The 22,096-nt window shown below is 38.8% G+C and overlaps 1 protein-coding gene across 43 annotated transcripts in view; it reads left to right on the top strand.

Moving 5' to 3' along the window:
- The window catches only part of LOC101788146 (butyrophilin-like protein 9), a 58,249-nt gene extending 37,490 nt beyond the window's left edge, over positions 1 to 20,759 (top strand). For 38 of the 43 annotated variants that reach the window (XR_010046355.1, XR_010046356.1, XR_010046359.1 and 35 more), the window contains one exon: positions 711 to 791. Coding sequence is in view for 2 of the 43 variants with exons in the window: in XM_063245241.1 (XP_063101311.1) it covers positions 711 to 790 (80 nt within the window). In the remaining 41 variants the exon portion in view is untranslated. Of the gene's footprint in view, positions 1 to 710; positions 6,973 to 19,863 lie in introns of those variants that run through there. The other 5 variants (XR_001199225.3, XR_001199226.3, XM_063245241.1 and 2 more) reach the window with 2 other exon arrangements.
- Positions 20,760 to 22,096: the final 1,337 nt, after the last annotated feature.

Genomic DNA, 22,096 nt, shown 5'->3' on the forward strand with positions numbered 1-22,096 from the left:
AGCCTCGCTACCCCACTGCACATGCCAGGGCTTTTCTCCTACAGAGGAAAGCGGTCAGTAGGGAGTGGTGGGGTGAATTTCTTCACTGCGTGTTGCACTGTTTTTCCTCTCTCTTTACAGAGAGCCTTACTAAGTGGTGGGGACTCTTCATTCTCTCTGATGCTTCCCATCTCACTTCTCCCCATTATCCCTAACCAAGGTCCAGCCCTGAATACAGTCTCCCTGTCCAGGCTGCCCTGTCCTCTGCTTGCTCCTCTCCGTCCCCTCCTTCCTTCTCTGTTCCCCTGCCCCCTACCTGGGGTCCTCTCTTGAGCATCCTGACCCTACTGCCCAGTGCTGATGTCCTTGTCTGTCCTGGTGCCTCTGGGACTGTTTTCCTCTCTGCTTGTGGATGCCGTGCCCCTGTGTGAGGGCCTGGGAAGCCTCATGAGCATCAGACCCTAGTGACCCCTTTCCCAGGTGTGAGACCACATGTTCTATGACCCTCCGATAGGACAGCACAGATCAAGGGCAAAGCTAAAGGGTTTTGGAGAAATTGCCATGGCGGGAATGATCTCCAGGTCTGCAGTGGGACAGGCTCAGGGCCTGGGCTGTGGAAAGGACTCCTGGGTCCCTGCACTGTGCTCCTCACCCCTTTTTGGACAGTGCTTATGGAATGCCAAGCCTATTTCCTAAAGCCCACAGATAAGGGATCTCTCCCTTTATTGCAGAAGATGTAATTGTGGATGAAGACACTGCTCACCCTCAGCTCACCCTGTCAGAGTGTGAGAAGCATGTGGAATATTTGTGAAGAGTGTGAGCTGTTCCTAAATTCTCTGGAAGATTTACTTCTCAGCGAGCTGTGCTGGCTTCTTTAGTGGTCAGCATTACTGGGAGGTGTACGTAAGAGAGAGTTCATTTTGGACAATAGGCCTGTGCTTGATTTCCTTCAACAGGAAATTGCATTTTGAAGACATTCGTCCTGAGAATGGCTTTTTGGAACAATACCAGATATGATACTAAGTATTTAGCATTTTCTTTACCGCATTACAATTTCAGTGTAATAGCTTCTCCATTGACAATGGGATTTTTTTTTTCAATATGAGCAAGGATTGATTTCTTTGAATATTGAGAAGAAATTTGGCATACTCCATACTATCACAGGCAACTTCTCTCAAACACTGAGGCCATATTTTTTAATTCAACCTTTAAGAAAAATTCCTGTTCTTACCATCCTCCCAGTGACCTCAGAATCTGACCTCCCTATTGCACACCCAGAGAGCCTTGCACAAGACTAGTCCCAGTAGACCAGGTGAGCACACAGTGTCCCAGCCAATATAATACTAGGCAGGGCTAGGTGTCTCTGCCATCAAAGACCCAGGCTGCTTCCCAGCCCTGTGGAAAATTATGTAAAACCCTTGTGATTTGGCCATTTCCAGTGCTCACTATGCAGCCCAGCTTCCCTTTAATACACTTCCCTTTGTTTCCATAGTCTTTGAGAAGTGCAACTTCTTCCTATACTTCCTGATTTGAGCGTGAGATTCTGAAAAGTGTTGACTGCTTCCCATGGTAGACCACAGCCACGCATTTCTCACCGTGCTTTAGAACAGAGTCACAGTGTTTTTCTATTTCACCTGTGACCTTGGCCTCCCACCTGATAACGTCAGGTGCTGCTCATTTGCGTGACCTCCTCTGTGCTAAAATCAGTGCACTGAGATCCCTACCTTGTGGGACAGCAACAAACAGTGAAATTCCATCTTATCAACAAGGCTACTTCCAAAGACATTTACATATGAAAAATAGCATTGGCAGTCCAGTAGCCCTTTTCAAATTTCTTATCCTGTTTAAATTTTAAAATAGTTAATTGACAAATGACATTTTTGTAATATATAAACGATGATTTGATGATGGGAATTTCTGAGTTCGAGGGTGTCCTCTCTCCTCTGAAGTGAAAGTCTACATAAATTGGGAAACCCAGATAGAATCTACACCAGTGCTATTATGCATCAATCATATAAAACAATGGAAGTATACCTGCCACACATGTTCCAGCCTGGGGAAATTACAGAAAAATCTCAGGAAGGAAAGAGGAAACTGTGTTCTCACACACTGGTGTGGGAATGACAAACACCATGAAAATACTACTGGAAGATCCTCATGAAAATACAGTCATCCTATGACCCCATGTCCACCTCTGGTTTTGTGCTGTAAAGAAATTTAACATGATAGAGAAGCTCGCACACCAACTTCTTTTTTATTTTGTAAGCCTAGAAAAACTCAACTCTCATTAAATGATTTTTTGAAGCTTTAGAACGTTTATATAGTTGAATATAATTTAAAAGTAAAACAAAACATTGGTATTGCAGTCAATAATGTAATTATCACAGCTATGCTGGGAAAATATACTGAATGGCAAAGACTTCTTCCTGTTTGCTTCCACGTGTCGAGTTCTTGAACAGACATAATTACTCTGCATTTTCAAAACAATATACAATATTATTTGTTTTGGGGGTGAATTGATTAACTGAAAGAAATCTGAGGAGATTTCCAAGAGGAGTGGTAGAAGTGTCTGTTTGTTCACAGTGAAAGAAATTTTGGATGTGTGCCTGGGTCACAGCTTATCTGACTGTAAAATTAAGACTGATGACATCATGCATCTTCCCTGAGGAACCTTAACTTCTGTCATTCATATACTGATGTTGCCATGTACAGACACCTTCATGGAGCAAGGGCTGTGACTAATGTAATACAGTAGGAAGTGCATCAAGGTCACATCCTACAGATCACATTGTACAAGGGAGATGAATCCTTGGTGATTTGCATCACTCCTTCCATGGGAAGCCAGTGGAAAGGACGCACATGCTGTCCTGTGGGAAGTGACATTGACAAGGTCTAATTCTGTGTGCTCCCTGACATGAATTCCTTACTGTGACATGGATTGTGCAGCTCTGACAAAGCTGAGAGAACCAGATTGCAACTTCCGCACTAGCCCCAAATGGCTGAACCACATTCCAGAAATTACATACTAATGGGTACCATTTCTGTTTTGAGCATCAAAGATGGGATTATTTCTTACATGTCCTGAATCACACACTGAACAATAGCTGTGTATTTTATGATAAAAAGAATTGTAGATCTAGTGGAATAACTCACAAGTAAGGGTATTTATCTAGCTCATATCCCTGCATCTCTGAGTCTAATCCCCAGATTCAAAGCAAAACAAGGCTCCATTTAGTAAGTTTGCTCTTTGCAGAACTGATCACAGCTATTGAAATTATTATTGTGAATTTCAAGGTTAAAAATGATAGTCACAGTTGTTGAAGTTTGTTATAATATGAAATAGGGGATAAAATTCGTTCTTATTGTTTGGAATTAAATTAAAAACACTAATTGGAGTCAGAGAGAAGATGGTGGATAGATAACAACAGGCTACAGAGGCTCCCTGAGATAGTCAACTTAGAATTCAACATAATACAGCATGGGGAGTCCCAAACAGAGGGAGATGAATCCTCTTGTCCCAAGAAGAAACTAAGGTGAGAAGAAGCAATCAAACATACAGTCCTGGTGCTACTACTGGAACAGCTAAAGGCTCAGTGCTCTCACTGCAGCACCCGAACTCACCCAGTGGTGACTTACTGAGTCATCCAAGTTACTGCTGCTTCCAACCACTGGAAACACAGTTACACTGGGGTGGGGGGTCAGCAGAGAGCTGCCAAACAGAGAACTGAGCTGAGCTGAGCTGGCAGGGAGCCTGCATCAACCTGCAGTGAGTGCCAGGAATGGAACCATTCCACAGAAAAAGGGGCTCCAACAGATGACATTCTACGACCAGGAAGACTGGTGTGAACAAGGAGCTGCAGTGACTTCTGTCAGCTGCTCCTTTCTCAAGCAGGATTGGTGGGGAGTGCTTAACTTGGGTCATGTCCTGGACTGAGACCCAATAAGCTAGTCCAAACCAGTTCCCTATGCCTGCTGGCCCATCCTAATGCAGTGAAACCCTCAGCAGATTGACTGAGCTGGATGGAGGAGGGCCCAGCATAGGCTTCCCCAGTCTGCACCTCTGTAGTACACTGAAGTGGATGGGAGCACCAATTTAGTGCACTTCAGACAAACTGTAACCAACAAAGAAAGAAACTGGGGCCTCCTATATACACCTGTATGGAAGGAACAAAAAAATATGAGAAGAGGAAGCAACAAGAAAGGAACCCTAGTCTTCAACCCTGAGAACATTGATCTAGGAAAGGTAAATGCAAAGGAGATTGAGGACAGCAAACATTCAATATCAGATATGGCACCAGTGGACATAAAGTGGTATCTTTGGGACCTCGCAGACAAATTCAAAAATGAAGTATTTAACCAAGTAAAGCAAGATATGAATAGAATAATTAAAGAAATGCTAAGCACCTCTCAAAAAAACAGATGGAAGAACACAAAAAAGAACTATTGATGAAGAAAATAAAGAACACATAAAATACATGAAGGAGGTTCAAAAAGATTATCAGGAAATTAAAAACTCCATTGAAAGCTGGCAAAGCTGCTTGAAAGAAAATAAGGGTAGATTATCCAAACTGGAGGACAGGTTTGCAATTTGGGATCATGAAAGGAAAAATTTCTTTAAAAAAAAATTTGTCTTTTTCATTTTTATTGGTACAAGGGATTGAACTCATGACCACACACTTGCAAGGCAAGTGCTTATGCCACTAAACAAAATCTCCAGCCCCAGGAAAAATTCCTTAAAGATAAGAAGGAAACAAGCAGTAAGAGTAAAAGGCTAGAAGATGACAAGAGGATCTATAACTTAAGAATAAAGAATGTGAACAAAGAAGCAGGGATAAAAACAAAGGAACTACAAAGGCTATTCACAGAAATAGGTAAGGAAAACTTCCCAAGCATAGGAAAAGGAAATGATATTCAGATGTATGAGGTATACAGAAATCCAGCCACCTATAACCAAAATAGAACATATAATCAAGATCTCAGAAATCTAATATAGGAACAGAATATTAAAAGCTGTCAGAGACAAGAAATATATTACTTACAAGGGAAAGCCCCTTAGAATTATGGCTTACTTCTTGACACAAACCATCAAATCGAGAAGAGCATGGAGCAAAGTATTCCAAGCCCTGAAAGAAAATAACCTCCATCCCAGATTGATGTACCCTGCAAAATTGTCCCTAGAAATTAATGGAAAAACAAGATGCTTTGAAGATAGAGAGGAACTGGAGGAATTCACAACCTCCAATCCAACTCTACAGAGAATACTACAGAACATTCTAAAGAGAGAGAAAAACACTAGGATTTCACGAACAGTAGCAGAGAGGCCCCAATGAATGTAGTAAAAAGTGAAATGAAGAAGCCAAATAGACAACTAATGACGGAAAAAGAGCATAACAGAAATGAGGCAGAGAAATTGGATATAATTTCTATTATAAATGGTCTAGATACACTAAATTAAGGAAAAAAAGTAAGAGTCTCAGGCGGAGTGGATCAAGATGGAGGGCCTACCGAGTTGCTATTTATAGGAAATATAATTAATCTGAAGAAGGGTATTTGGACCAAAATCAAATATGAGAAAACAGAACTCTATGTGATAGGGAACCAGAGAGTAATAGGGGCAATTGGACCAGTATTTATGTGTAGTTTTCTGTGTATATAGGAATGTGTTTTGTTCTGGCCTGCTTTGTTCTTTTCTCCCTGTAATATAAAAAGGATAGAAATACATGTTATGACTCTTGCTTGCATAAAACCTATATAAACAGTTGATAAGAACGGACCTTATGACACATGATGAAATGAACAAATATTTTGAAGGGAAAAAAGGCACTACAGTACCCAATGCTGATTCTAGAGTGTCATTATGTGAAATCCAGAAATACTACTAATCTTTGTTCAGAGTGATTTTAGCCTGCTTTGGTTTGTTTAATCTCAACATAAATGAAGATATGGATAAATGTGTGTATGTTAAGTGTATAAGATTGATAGTCATACTACTAAGTTTTTATTAGATAGTTGAACAGAACGATTTGCAGTCTCCCTGTTTGAATTTCCATTTATATGTTCCACTTTTGTATCTTGAACAATCATTCATCAACTAGTCATTTATTAGTTTATTTTTTCTTTGAAAATATGTACTATTTCTACATGTTTTCTGTTTTGTCTTTCTTTAAATAAAATTTTAAAAAGAGGAAACACTAGTTGACTGAGCTATAATATAGTAATTGTAGACATTCTATGTATTTATTTGCACTACACATAGCATAAAAGCAATCATGAATATAAAAGTGTGGGTGAAAAACGCCAAATTGCACCGGAGATAACGAAAAGCATCCCACTGTTTTTATTGACAATCACAGTGCACCATGCAGTCTTCACAAGAGACCTTGAGAATAGCTAGGGTGACAAGCAAGTGCTGAGTCTCCTTGATGTCACAGGCTGGGAGTAAATGGCTTAAACTTTGTGAGGCAGGGAATTTAGACACCAAACCACTCAGGTTGGAGCAGCCGTCTGCAAGTAGAATATGTGACCATGACACCTGAGCCCCTGGTTGGATCAAATTCTGCAACATAGCGATCCTAGGGCCTCAGAGAACACAGAACATGTTCAGAACTAGCTAAGACTACAAATCAGTGCCTGTGTTTCATAACTGATGCTAGACATCTCTCTTCTCGAGTCCCAGTAAGTATTACGCTGTACATCTAGATGTCTCTTTAGAGCATCAGGTACTTACAGGTGGTGCTTTGGGATAGTGACTGGATTTCAGAGGTTCATACCTGACTTAATGTCAGGGCCTGGTCAAAGAGGTGAATTACTATTGGCATGGCCTGCGGGTTTGTCGCGTGCCCAGCACCTCCATTCTGTTTGCTTCCCTTTTGTAATGGAATGGGCACTTGTGCTCCATCATTCCCTTCTGTCAAGTTGTGCCCTGGAGATGTTCAAAGCCTGAAACTCCAACCAATTGTGAGCAAAATAAAATTCTCCTTCTTAATTTTCCAATGATGCATATTTTTCTTCTACAACAGTGAAAGTAACTAAGTCTATTTCTTTTTATCTTTAAAGGGGGTAAAATTAAACATAACAAAACAGATCGATCAGAAGATAACAATGTAAGGGACCCAGACTCAAAGCAAGACCACCGGAGTTCTTCACTGTCTATCATATTGTCTCTTATTTTCTTCCAAATAGTTGTCCATGTCTTCACATACAATGAATTCATACAAAATAAAATAGTGCTAAACTGACCAGAACAGGATAACGAAGGCATTTTGAGCCTTCAAGGAATAAGGCCGTCAACAATGGCTGCCATAATGTCTCTCATTCTCTTCAAAATAGCTGTCCATTCCTTCACGCGTATTGAAATTAAACAAAACAAAACAAAACAGACTAAAATCACTGAACATAGAATAATAGTATTGCTGGATTTCACATCATGATGTTACAGAATCAGCACTGTGTACCTCAGTGTTTCTTTTTCTTCAAAGTAGCTGTTCATTTCATCATGCATTATATTACTAATTCTCATAAACTTTTTAGAAGTTCTACACATGCGTGAGTCTCTACATGTATACCTACCCTTTCTGTATTAGAGGGAAAAACAAAATAAAACGAGACAAAACAAAACAAATTCTTAGAAAAACACAAAATGAAAAAGGCATATAAACAACAATAGCAAAGAGGTGGTATGAGCACAACTAGGGTTGTTATTTTACATAATGATCCTCAAGAATTCCTCAGATCACTATACACTAACATTCACAATTGTTCCCATCCTATGAATGTTAGCTATTTTGTTCCAAGAATTTATAGAGTTTGTAGTGCAATCATCTAGGCTATCCTAAGTGTATTCATATACTTTCAGACATTTTTTCTTTTCCCTTCCTATTTCTTTTTCCTCATTTTCCCTAAGATATTATTTTTCCCATTAAAGTGGATTCTTATCTTTTCATTGTAATTATTGAATTTTTTGTATCTTATGTACTCTTACCATACACTAGGGAGACTAGATGATATTTACACATGTGAGTTTGCATTATTTCACTTATGAGAATGGTCTTGAGTTGCATCCACTGACTTATAAATATCTCAGTGTGATTATTCTTTATAGCAGACTAGTACTCCATTGTACAAAAATACTGGATCATTTTTATTCATTCCTAGGTTGATGGACACTTGGGTTGTTTCCAAGATCTGGATGTTACAAATTATGCTGCTATAAACATGGGTGCACATATATCACTATGGCATGATGTTTTCAGTTCTGGGAATATTCCCAGAAGTGGAATGGCTGGGTCAAATGGGACCTCCAATCCCAGCTTTTTGAGTAATCTCCAGACTGATTTCCATAGTGGTTGCACCAATCTACACTCCCGCAAAAAGTGTGGAAGAGTTCCTTTTTGCCTGTAGCCTCTCCAACATTTCTTGTTGGTGATTTTCTTGATCCTGGCCATTCTTTCTGGAGTGAGATGGAATCTCAGTTTTTTTTTTTTTTTTTAATCTACATTTCTCTAATGACCAATGATTCTGAACATATTTTCATGTATTTATTTGCATTTGTATTTCTTCATCTGAGAACTGTGTATTCATCTCAGATGCCCATTTTTGGAATGGGTCTTTCAATTTTGGAGATCTGATTTTTAAAATTTCTTTGTATGTTCTAGACAGAAGTCCTTTGTCAGAGGAACAGTTAACTAAGATTTTTTCCCAACTGGTGAGTTTTATTTTTCATTATGCTGGAGATTACTTTCAACATGCAAAAACTCTTTAATGAGACATGATCCCAGTTATTGATTCTGAGAAGTATTTCCCGTGTGGTTCGATTCCTGTTCATGAATTCTCTACCTATCCCTATGTCTTCAAGATTTCTACCTACATCATCTCCAAAAAAATTTAGTGTTTCTGTTTTAATATTTAGATCTTTGAACCATATAGATTCCAGTTTAGTACATGGTGATAGGCATGGGTCTAGTTTTAGTTTTTGGTATATGGAGAGCCAGTTTTTCCAGCACAATTTATTGAAAAGACTATCTTTCTTCCAGTGGATGTGTTTGGACTCTTTATCAAAGATAAGGTGGCTGAATGTGTTTGTAGTTTTAGCTGTATCTTCTATTCCATTGGTCTTGAGGTATGTTTTTATTCCAGTACCATGATGATTTTATTATAGTAGCTTTGTAGTATAACTTCAAGTAAGTGATTGTGATGCCTCTTGCCTTGTCTTTGTTGCTTAAAATTGCCTTTGCTATTCTAGGTCTCTTCTGATTCTGGGTGAATTTTAAGAGTGATCTCTCTAGATCTATGAGGTATGTTGATGGGATTGCATTGAATATGAATAACAAATTTAGGAGAATGGCCATTTTCATATGTTTCTCCTCCTTATTCATGAACAAGGGATGTCTTTCCTTTTTCTGAGATTCTCTTCAATTTCTTTTTCAGGGCATTGTAAGTTTCTCTGAATAAATCTTTTACTTCCTTTGTTAAATTGATTCCTAAGTATTTCATTTCATTGGATGCTATTGTAAAAGGTGTGGCTTCTCTTATTTGTCTCTCAGTGGTTTTGTTGTTAGTGTATAGGTATGCTATTGTTTTTTGACTATTGACTTTGTATCCAGCTACATTACTGAATTTATTTATTATGTCTAGGAGTCTTTCAATAGAGTTTTGAGGTCTTCTGTGTAGAGTATCATGTCATCTGCAAATTATGATAATTTAGCTTCTTCTTTGCCTATCCTTACTCTTTTTGTTTTTCTTTCTTGTCTGATTGCTCTGGCTCTTATTTCCAGCACTATTTTGAATACGAGTGGTGATAATGGACATCCTTGTCTTGTTTCTGATTTTAGGGTAAAGGCTTTCAGTTTTTGGCCATTTAATATGCTGCTGGCTGTTGGTTTGTCATATATGGATTTTATCATATTGAGATAAAGAACATCTATTCTGATTTTCTGTAAGGATTTTATCATGAATAAGTGTTGGACCATATCCAAAGCTTTTCTGCATCTATAGATTTGATCATGTGGTTCTTATTTTTGGTTCTATTGATATGATGGATTACATTTATTGATTGTGTATGTTAAGCCATCCCTGCATTCCTGGGATGAATCCCACTTGGTTATGGTGTATAATCTTCTTGATGACTTACAGCATTGTGTTTGCCAAAATTTTATTGAGAATTTTTTCAACTATATTCATTCGGAAGTTTGACCCGTAGTGTGTTTTTGTTTCTTTTCTTTCTTTCTTTCTTTCTTTCTTTCTTTCTTTCTTTCTTTCTTTCTTTCTTTCTTTTTTTTAATGGTTGGGTCTTTCTCAGGTTTTGGTATTAATGTTTGCTTCCAGGAATGAGTTAGGGAGAATTGTTTCCCTTTGAATTCCATTGAATATTTTGAGGAGTATTGGCATTAAATCTTTGAATTTCTTGTAGAATTCCACAATGAATCCATCTGGACCTGGACTTTTCTTTGTTGGTAGGCATTTTCAATTTCATTCATTGAAATTGTGTTATTCAGCAGTTTTATATCTTCTTGACCCAGCTTTGGTAATTCATATGTTTCTATGAATCTGTCCATTCATTTTGTGTTATCAAGCCTATGAAAGTAGAGGTTTTGAAGTTGGTATTGATGATCTGTATTTCCACAAGGTCTGTAGTAATTTCAAACTTTTCATTCCTTATTGCATGAATTTGAGTTTTTTCTTTCCTGTCTTTAATAAAGTTGACTAGAGGTCTCTCAATTTTATTTATTCTTTCAAAAAACCAACTTTTTGATTCATTGATTCTTTGTATTGTTTTCTTAGTCTGTATTGCATTGATTTCTACCCTGACCTACATAATTTCCTCCTTTCTTTTGGATTTGTGTAGTAAGCCCAATTTTGCTACTAAGACTAGGTTGACTGACACATTATCATGTAGGTCAGAAGCCTGTGGAGCTGGTTTGAAGGAGGAGTTGGGAATGTTTTTTAGGTGCTAGCTAGAAAAGTCCTCAGGGTGCTTTGAGCAAAACTTGATGCAAGGTTCTGTTCAAAGCAGAATCCTGATAAAAAGCTAAAGGATAAAAACCAGGTTAAATAGGTTTCAGTATGGAACAAGGACTCCACTGGCAATAATAATATGGGTCACGTGTGTTATGTTTTTGTGTAAAATTTGTCTGAATTTTGATCATCTCATGATTCTGTGTAAGGCTTAATTTCAGAACAACAGATTAATTAATGTAGAAATTTTAAGGCAGCCTAACATTGAGCATCTAATAACCTTCAATGGCACACAGGGCTGGCCAGTGTGCCACTTCCGTGCCCTGCCACCCCTCTGTCTGCCCTTGTAACACAGGACATCCAGCAGTGTGCAGTGCAGGGCCAGGCTGCACCACTTCTGTCCCCCGGCCATTCCATTGCCCTTGGGGACTCCCCATCTTCTGAACCTAGTATTGCTATTGATCTTAGGCTCCCACTCCTCCTCCCAGATCTTGGACTGCAATGGATTAACTGTGATGTGTCAATGGGAGACTCAGTAACCCCTCATCCAAACAGAAGACCTCAGCAGGCTTCCATCATGCGATGAGTATGCCCCTAAAAGAGGAATAGAGTTTGCCAACTTCAGTGGGTAAACAGAAGCAGTAGCAAAGCTCTCTCCAGAAGTAGAACCTTGGTAAGTTTGGCAAGAGTATGGGTGAGTACTCTCTCCACACAGTGACCATTAGGTAGGTTAAAGAGAGTGCCAATAGGGCCTCCCCCAACATGGTGAAAATTAAAAGGGCTTATGAGACACCCAGTGACACAGTAGGGTCCCAGCTGAGACAAACACTAGAAACATGGAGATCTGTGACATGTAACAACCTGAAAACATAGTAACAACAGGAACTAAGGGTTGACTTAAATCAGTACTCCAAGACTAGTCAGCCTAGAAAGAATATAGGACTCACCCCACAGGCCCTACAGGAGGAATTCAGGTTACTGGGCCACCTCTTCATTGTGGCACCTGGCAATTGGCAAACATCATTCACAAAGTAGAACCCTGAGATATACACTACCAACAGTTGAGAGTAGTGGGAATGAAACACCAAACATTAATCAGAAAGGTGAAAATGACAAAATGCAAAAGCAAAATGTAATCTCAAACATCTAGTCCATCAGGCACAAGTGCAGGAGACACTGAAAAAGAGGAATTTAAAAATCATACACCTGAAATCTCTGAAAAGATAGCAAGTGAAACAAAGAAACGAATCCACAAGGCTGTAAAGAAAATCAAATTATAAATAATTTCTCATGTTAAGTAACAACCTTAGTAAAGGAGTTGCTCAGTGTAACCAGAGAAGAAATAGATTTAAAAAGAAAAAAAAAAGTACAGGAGCATGGGAAACTGATTGAAGCCTTTAATGAACAAAATAGAAAAAAAGCAGATTCTATGAAACAAAGTCAAAGAGATACCCAAGAAACAAAAAAGTCTATTGAAAGATGGAAAAACAATTTAAGTGAAGCTGAGGTTAGAATTTCAGGCCTTGAGAGGATTGCAATTAGCTATCATGAAAGGATAGAACTTTAAAAAATAACAAAGTGGCATGAAAGGACAATCCAGCAGCTTCAAGATGATGCCAGGAGAAACAATATAACACTAATAGGCATCAATGAAGATCTAGGTGTCAACATGAATGACATTGGTAAACTATTCATAGAAGTAATAGCAGAAAATTTCCCAAACATGGGGAAAATCTGATATACAGATAAGTGAGGCATGTAGAATGCCAAACAGTCACAACCAACATAAATATACACCTAGATATATAATAATTAAGACGACAAACATACATCATAAAAACAGAATACTAAAAGCTGTTAGACAAAAGACACAGTCACCTATCAAGAAAAGCCCACTAGAATCACAGCAGACTTTTCAGCACAAACCCTCAAGTCAAGTCAAACTTGCAGTGAGGTGTTTCAAGCCTTGAAAGGAAACAACTTTCAACCCAGACTGATGTACCTAGAAAAACTTTCTTTCAAATTTAATAGAGAAAAAAGATACTTCCACGACAAAGAAAAACTGAAGAAATTCATGTCCACCAAACCAACCCTATAAAGAATACAGAAAGACATATTAGGTAGAGATAAAAATGACCACAATTTCCAGATGAACAGCAGAAAGAAACCACCAGGCAGGGAAGCAATTGAGTGAGGGGGAAAAGCAGAAAACCTACAACAGGATCATAACATGACAAAGTTGAGCATATATATATATATATATATATATATATATATATATTATCCATTAATGTAAATGGCGTCAATTCAACTACGAAATGAAACAGACTGACAGAGTGGATCAAGAAATAGGATCCTACAATATATTACAAACAAGAAACACATCTGACTCAAAAGAAAAATTATAGATTAAAAATCAAAGGATGGAAAACAGTATTCCATGTAACAAGAATCCAAGAAAAAGTAGAGGTAGTTACACAATGTGAATTTCAAACCTAAAATTATTAAAGAGATAAAGAAGGTCACTACATACTTGTTAGTGGAAAAATTCAAGAGGAGGGATTAACAATTATAAATATATATGCACCAAATACAGGAGCACCCAACTATACAAGAAACATATTAATGGACATGCAAAACCAAAAGCACAAGAACACAATTATAATCAGAATTTAATATGTCATTGTCACAAAGAGATAGATCAACTAGACAAAAAGTCAGCAAAGAAGTAATAGAACTGAATCATACCTGAGAGCAAATGGACTTAGTAAATGTTTACAGGGTGTTCCACCCAACCACATCAGAATATACATTCTTCTCAGATGTGCATGGTACATTCTCCAAAATAGACCATATAATAACCCATAAACCATCCTTAAGTAAATGCAAAAGTAGTGAAATTAAGCCATGCATATTATCTGACCATAGTGCACTGAAACTGGAAATGAATGGCAAAAGAAATTGCAAAATCTACATAAGTACATGGAAATTAAATAACAACCTTCTGAAAGACCAGTGGGTTACAGATGAAATTAAAGAAGAAATAAAGCTATACTTACAATTCAGTAGAAATGCAGAAACAACATACCACAATTTATAGAATGCAATGAAAGTGGTCTTAAAAGGGAAATGTATAGCAATAAAGTGTTATGTCAAGAAAACAGAATGAGCACAAGTAAACAACCTGGCACTATATCTCAAGCTTCTAGAAAAAGAAGAGCAAAGAAAACCCAAAGCTCATCGAAGAAGGGAAATTGTAAAAATCAGAGTAGAAATTAATGCAATTAAAACTAAAAAATACAAAGAATTAATGGATCAAAAACTGGTTTTGTGAGAGAATAAACAAAATCAATAAACTTCTAGCTAACCTTATCAAGAAAAAGAAAGAAAGAAAAAAAAAATTCACACAATAAGACTGAAAAGAGGGAAATTACTCCAGATCCCATGGAAATTCAAAAGAACACCTACTTTCAAAATCTCTCCTCACATATTGTGGAAAACACAGAGGAAATGCACAGATTTCTAGAAAAATATGAATTACCAAAGCCCAGTCAAGAAGATACAGCAATTTTGAATAACCCAATATCAGCAACTGAAATTAAAGTATCACCACAAATATTCATGTGTCTTTATTAAGCTAATGCATGGATGGTTCAACCCCTTGCAGATCAATAAATGTGATCCACCATGTCAATAGAACCGAAAATAATCACATGATCATTTCTATAGAAGCAGAAAAAGCTTTTGACAAAGTCCAACACTTGTTCATTATATTAAAAACCTACAGAGACTCAGAATAGATGGTATCTACCTCAATCTCATAAAGGCCATCTCTGACAAACCAACAGCCAACATTATACTAAATGTGCAAAAACTGAAAGCTTTCACTCTAAAATCGGTAACAACACAAGGATGTCCAGTATCACCACTCCTATTCAATATAGTTCTGGAAATATTAGTCAGAGCAATTAGACAAGAGAGAGAAATAAAATGATTAAAGATAGGAAAGGAACAAGTTAAATTATCACTATTTGCAGATAACATACTCTATATAAAAGACCAAAAAAAACTCCATTAAAAGACTACTAGATGTGATAAACAAATTCAGTACTGTACCTGAAAATCAAAAATCAATAGCATTCCTGTACTGAAACAAAAACTCACTGAGAAAGAAGTTATGGAAATACCACCTTTCCCAATAGCATCTAAAAAAATGAGATACTTAGGAATCAACCTAACTAATAATGTAAAAGACCAATCTGCTGAAAATTATACTACTCTAAAAAAGGAGATTGAAGAGAATATTAGAAAATGGAAGGGTATTCCTTGCACTTGGCTAGGAAGAACCCACATTGTGAAAATGGGCATACTCCCAAAACTATTACACAGATTTAATGCAATCCAAATCAAAATACCATTAACATACTTCACAGATCTAGAGAAAACATTCCTAAAATTTACTTGAAACAGAAAAAATCTGGAATAGCAAAGGCAATTCTGGGCATCAAAGGCAAGGCAAGAGGCATTTCAATTCCTGGCTTGAAACTATACTGCAAAGGCACAGTGATAAAATCAGCATGGTTCTGGCAAAGAAATAGACCTGAGGACCAATGGAACAGATTAGAGGATGCAAGCACAACTACACAAAGACACTCAGCTACCGGATATTTGGCAAAGGGGCTAACCATGTTCACTGGAATAAGTATAGCCTCTTTAATAAATGGTGCTGGAAAAATTGGCTCTCCACATTCTGAAGACTGAAACTAGACCCATGCCTATCACCATGCACAAAACTAAAGTCAAAATGGATCAAAGATCTAAATATTGAAACAGAAACACCAAATCTAGTGGAGGACAACATGGTATAAATCTTGGAGACATAGGGGTAGGCAAAGAAATCATGAACAAAATGCAAACTGCAGGTGAAATTCTTCAAAAAACCCCCTACTGGGATCTCATCTTATTACTCAGCTATAAAAAGGATGATCTTGATGCCTTTATAGGTAAATGGAGGCAACTTGAGACTATCTTCATAACTAAAATAAGTAAGACTCATATTTGTAAATATCACATTGTCCCTCTAGTGTAAAAAGTAATAAAAACTGAAGGAATAATAAAATACAAAATGTATAATAGATATTGTAAAAATGAAAGGAAGGAAAATGCTCTAAAGGGTATAATTGTACATACGTTGAAGTGTGTTAGATAGATGACCATATTACTGTTTGTTGGATTATTAAACAGAATGGTCTGCACTGTCATTGTTTGATTGTCCACTTTGTATACTTTGATTTTGTAACTTGAACAACCATTTCTAAGATGACAAAATGTAATTTATCAACTAGTGATTTCTAAGTGTTAATAGGTTTTTGAAATTCTATTATTCTACCCTTTTTTCTTTAAATAAAAATTTGAGCGCGTAGCACAAATATGATTCACTGTATTTAGCCATGTTTATCCTGAAAATCAAGAATAAGAAAGCTCGTTTTTCTAGAGAGAAAATGCCTCCAAAGTGAGCAGAGGAGAGGTGGATTAGCAACCAGCCATTTTGGATTGGGACAACAGGAATCAATGCTTGAGAACATCACAAGAACAAGGAAGGACCCACCCTATGCTGGCTCAAACTTACAAAGGTGAAAGAATTTGCTTGAGAAGAGGGACCCAGAGCACCCCTTTGGAGAAGGAGAATGGCTGGTGAATTCCCAGGTATTCGGTAAACCTGCTGGGCCTATAGGACTGAGAGCCCCATACAGCTGAAATGCATGAAGATGTGGCTGCTGCTGGAGATGATAGCAGAACCTGGCATTACCAGAATGTGTGGGTTTCACAGGCATGCATCATGCAAGAGCTGCTGTGTCAGAGAGGCTTCTTCTATGCTTCAGAAGAAGGTTTTGGAGTCCAGGCAGGCTGCCCTGAGAGTGCAGTGCATGAAGCAGGGAGTAAAAGTGCAGTGGAGACCTCACAAGGTGGGAGAAGCCAGGAACACGAAACATCTGAGGAAAACTGCAAATTGAACAAAACAGGCCCAGGAGAGATGCAGTGAGATCTGCAGTCACCAGCAATGTCCCAGGGCTAGGGCTCCCACATAATCTTTGGAGTTTACATCACAATGTGACAACTTGCCTCAGTGCTGGGAATGGACCTACAGGGTTTATCTGCCCGGCTGGGTTTTGCTCTTCCTGTGGTCCCATTGCTTTCTCTATTCCTGTTTCACCCTGTTGAACTGAGAATGTTTATCCTGTGCCATTGTACAGGAATATTATCTTCCTTTTTTAAATTTAAAAAGAAAAAAAAAACCCAAAATCATGATACAGAATTTCAAAAACAATATAACAGGGATTAATAATGCTTAGTATATTGCATACAGTTATCTTCAGAGTAGTTGCTCAGGTTAGGAGATTTAGCCATCAAAAAATGGCCAAACACTAAAAGCAAAAGCCATTTTTTTCAATAAACAGAGACTAGCAGTGAAATTATCTATCATATATATGATATATATATGTATATATATATATATATATATACATGTATATATCATATATATTCTTCTTCTTTCTTCTCTTTTCTCTCATCTCAAGTGTCCTTTCGTTTTGAGCACATTCTTCCCCTTTCACTTTCACAATATCTATTGTACATTTTGGATTCTGCTTTAACTTTCTTTGTGATATTTAAAAAGGCTCACAGGTGAGTTTGTTTTGATCTATGAGGACCATTTGGCCTCAGACTCTTTAGCATTGCTGGAAATGTTCAGATTTTTCAGACTCTTAGAAATGAAATTAATGTATTTGCATATCATCACATGCAGGAGTGTTTTGCATTTCATTACATGCAGGAGTCTGCTGGGTGACAGTGGTGGAGTACGGTGTTTATATCTTGATATTCCCCAAAAGCTCATGCATTTACAGGTGGAGATTATAGCTGACTTCTTGTAAAGAGACGGGGTCTTGTGAGGAATGAATTACCTTGTTGAGACCTCAAAAATTAGGACTTTAGAGGCAGTGAAAGCAAGGCTTTACTCCATATTCTTGCAAGAATTGTGTCTGCACACACAGACAGGTGCATCCAGGTGAGAAGCTGTGAACTTTTATTCCTGACTCTTAGGCGTCCTCCCCATCTCCAAGGCCTGGGATCCAGGTTGCTGTGCATCCTGAGCATGTGTCTTGGCCCATGCCTCTTGTTTCCTTCCCCATTTCCCATTTTCCTATTCCTCTGTCTACATTCCTTTCTGGGGTTATTTATGGACTTTTGAGTTCTCCAGACTATACTTCTGGAAAGCTTGCTGAGGAATTAGCTCTATACTAGGACCTTATCCCTGGTGTGAGTCTTTAACAACCTGTGTGTCCCTGTCTGCTGTTTGACCCAGCTAGTTCTGTGCATAAGATCTTCTTAGAGCAGCTAATCAAATATGAACAAGTTCAAGTATTTTTATTTCTTGCATTCTGCTCCGGGTTGTCCCTAGGACATGGAGTGGAAGGGTGTTTCTCTCCCATCTCCTCCTGTCACTTGCACTCGCTTTGTGCTTCCTGGATGTCCTGCCCTGAGCAGTTCTCCTCTGCTGTGTATCTTGCTTGAAGCCAGCAGACTATAAACTGAGTCATGTAAAACTAGGAGTTTTGTCCTAGCAATAAGGAAAATGACTAAAACAGGATGAATCTACCCATTGAGTAGAGATGGGCATGAGGCATGAATCCTTCACAGAACAAATAATTAGAAACAAGCACATAGGTGTGTGGCATCAGAAGATAACTCACTAGTATATAGATTAAGTCTTCAGAGTGTTCAACATTCCATCTGTGGAAAATGAACCTAGCCCTAGGGTATTGGTCAGGGTTAATTATGGTGCGTGAAGTTAGATGCCTTTCCTTAATACTGAAAACAGAAAGCAGGTGAGACAGGTCAGGATTTGGAAAGGGAAGTGGTAATTTCACAGTGATTGAATACAAATTAGCCTCAAAATCAGGAGCAAATTTATGGAGCTTTGATTTTTTTTTCTTACTAAAGATAAATATGATACACATCTAGTACTAGTGAAGGGTTAGCGTACTTACGAGGAGATTAGGTCACAGGGACCCCTCCCCTGTGGGCGAAATTAAGGCCCTGGTAAAGCAGCTCCTCACAGCATGTGGCTCTCTCTTCTCCTCCACCACCACCACCACGTGCAGACACTGCACAGAGGCCTACAGAAGAGATCAAGGGTGGGAGCTTGATATTGGACTCGTTAGTGTTCATAACTATAGACAAGTGAATTCTTTTTGTTAATATAGACATTATTCACTTTCAAGTATTTTTTAATAGCAGTTAAAAGAGATTTAAACAGAAATTGGTACCAGGGAAGAAAGTGCTGTCACAGCTATTCACACATGGGATGGCAGCTCTGAAGAGGACAACCCACTTCATGCTGCACTGAGTGCTGCGGAATGCAGGCACATCTGAGGGAAGGGTGGAGGAGGCTCTGCTGTGGGCTCAGGAGGAGCAGAGGTGAGGAGGAAAAGCCTAAAGTTTCTTAGGGCTGATCTAACTGGTCACAAAGGGAAGGTCTGCAGAAATCACAGGCAAGTATGATGTATAGATTGAACTAAGAAATATCTTACTGGAAAGTATTTAATGCCACCATTTTGGCAAGGAGTAATGAACTCACCTCCATTATGCCCTCTTCTGTAATTCACAGGAGAATTTAAGAGTAATGAAGCCAGAGAATTTTAGAAATAAATTTCTAAGCAGTAATGTGTTTAGGGGGCTGTGTGACTTTTCTTTACTGCTTATATGTGCTGCATATAAGTTCAATGTTCAAATGTAATTTGGCATTTGGAAAGAAGTAGAGGAATAGCACATGGAAGGCATAGTGTTGCCTGTGAAATACTTCAAAAGGCCTGGGACTGCGAGGAGCTTCCATCCTTAAATCACCTGAGATGTCTGATTTTTGGCTTCCAGCACATTGAGCTGCACCCCAGGAGATGTCAATGCCTGCTGGAACCCCATGCCAGATCAGGAGGACCTGGAAGTGCCAGCCCTGCTCCCAGCCAATGCCAGTGACTGCAAGGCAACCACATGAGAGTCATGAGGACCCTGGCATTGTACTCTCCACCTTCGGTCTCTGGGTTCTCTCCACAGCACAGGGCAGCAGAGTTGACAACCAAACAACCTCCCTGATCAGAGACAGTACCTCAAAGCAGAGCTTTGCTTCAGGACTGAAATGATCATTTCCCAAAAGAATGCAAATCATCATAGTACAGGGACACATGAAAAACCATTTTTATAGCAATACAATGTGTAAAATGTAGGTGTAGAAAATAGCATATATGTTCAGCAGAAAATAGATAAGGAAAATGCGGTGTTTAAACACAATGGAATACAGCAATGCTGTAAAAAGCATGATAGTAAACCGCTGTCCTAACCTGAGCAGGAAATGTTGAGGTGATTGAGTTCTGTGTCTGGGTGTATTTACTGAAGACAGAAGACTCACCCCAAATGGTACTGGCACCACCAATAGGCCTGTAGCCTAAAGGAGTGAGCAGGACATGAAGCAGGAATTCTTCCTTTTCTTTGTTCAGAGGAGCTTCAGTCTGCACTTTCTCTCCTGATGTTCATCTGCTGGCTTCCAGCACAGACTCTTCAGTCTTGCACTGCACATCCTTTGGTTTCCTGATGTGAACTTGGACAGGACTCAGCAGTGAGGTCCAGAACTGTGGCTTCTGATTGCGTCATTCAGATCTGCATCATGGAGAGAGAATTTTTGAAATTTTTCATACTTGATTCTGCTTTTGACCATTGCAATCCCACTTGTAAATCTGTATATTTTAATTATATTAAATCTGACTCTCTAGTGAGCACTGACTAATGTCTTAGGTAAGTGTAAAAACATAATATTAAGTGGAATCAGCTAGACACACAAGAACAAATACCCCATATTTTTGTGTATAAGAGAAATATTTGTATCATGAGTAGCTCGGGGGTTGCGGCAGCCCTGTCCCTCACAGACCTCTGTGTGCAGATACTGAGGACAAGAAAATTTCCCTGGGGAGACGCAGGCTCCTTGCAGATCCGCACCCTGATTGCCCTGGGATGTTACAATGACATTATACACCTGTCTACACAGTGCTTCTGACTGCCCCAGCAACACAAGCAGCACAATGGACCCTACTGTAGCACAGGCCACTACTCCAGAATATATACTGAGTACAAGTCATAGCATATTCATCATCAAACAACAGGTGCCCAGAGTTCAAAACTGTGGAGGTACTGCTAGGTATGCGTTGATTTAAACCAACTGTCTGATTTAGCCTTTGACCTGAGGCTAAACCCTGCCAAGGGGCAGAGGTACTATAGTGATTCCCTCCTAGAGGAGCTTTCAGAAATGTGTGCCTGGGCCACCAAGTAAAACCAAATAAAGTCTGTCCTTGAAATGTCATACCAGTAGAGGCACCCATATGCAAAGCCTTGCATCCCATCTCAGCCCATGAGAGTTGTTCCCAGTCAATCCCTGGGTGGTAGGAGCCCAAGCACAGCCCCAGGCTGTCTGGAAGGCTGGATAAGGGCTTAAAGTACATTAAACTCAGGACTAAATATTCTGTGGCATTTTCCTTCTTGGAATCAAACTTGCTTGGCGCATGTTGCCCTGTCCCCCTTTTTAATATCAATCCCTTAGGAATGATGATGTCTGTCCTATGAAAAATTCTTGCCCTAATTTACTATTATGGTGGCAGTCTAACACGGCGGAAGGCCAAAGCAGAAATACTTATTGCTTCCTCCTTCTTCAGCCCTGATTGCAACTCCCTTTCATGTTTGTGAGCACAGAGAATTCCAATCAATTTCTCACACATCATCAATGCCCTTTTCATGTGCCACTTCCATCAGAAGTCATAAAACTCTCTGCCTCTCTCAATCAGGTCGAAGGAGACGGCCCAGCCACCATGGGTTGTTTGCTCCTTTCCACATCCTCAATAAACTTGCTCTTTCCTTTTTTTGTACTTTTCACTTCTGTATTGCACCAGAAAACTCTAACATCCTGTGCTTGTCACTGCATTGTATTTGCAAGCTAAATGTTGACTTCACAGGCTCTTGGCTGGAAGGAATATGCCTCAGGATGAATCCTGCATGAATCTCACCCTTGCACTATGTAGATGAGACTGTGGATCACAGATGTTTGAGCTGCTGCTGAAGTTAT

The sequence above is a fragment of the Cavia porcellus genome, unplaced genomic scaffold (assembly GCF_034190915.1).
Source record: "Cavia porcellus strain 051 isolate PalLab524CR breed Dunkin Hartley unplaced genomic scaffold, mCavPor4.1 scaffold_2, whole genome shotgun sequence".
NCBI classification, from domain to species: Eukaryota; Metazoa; Chordata; class Mammalia; order Rodentia; family Caviidae; genus Cavia; species Cavia porcellus.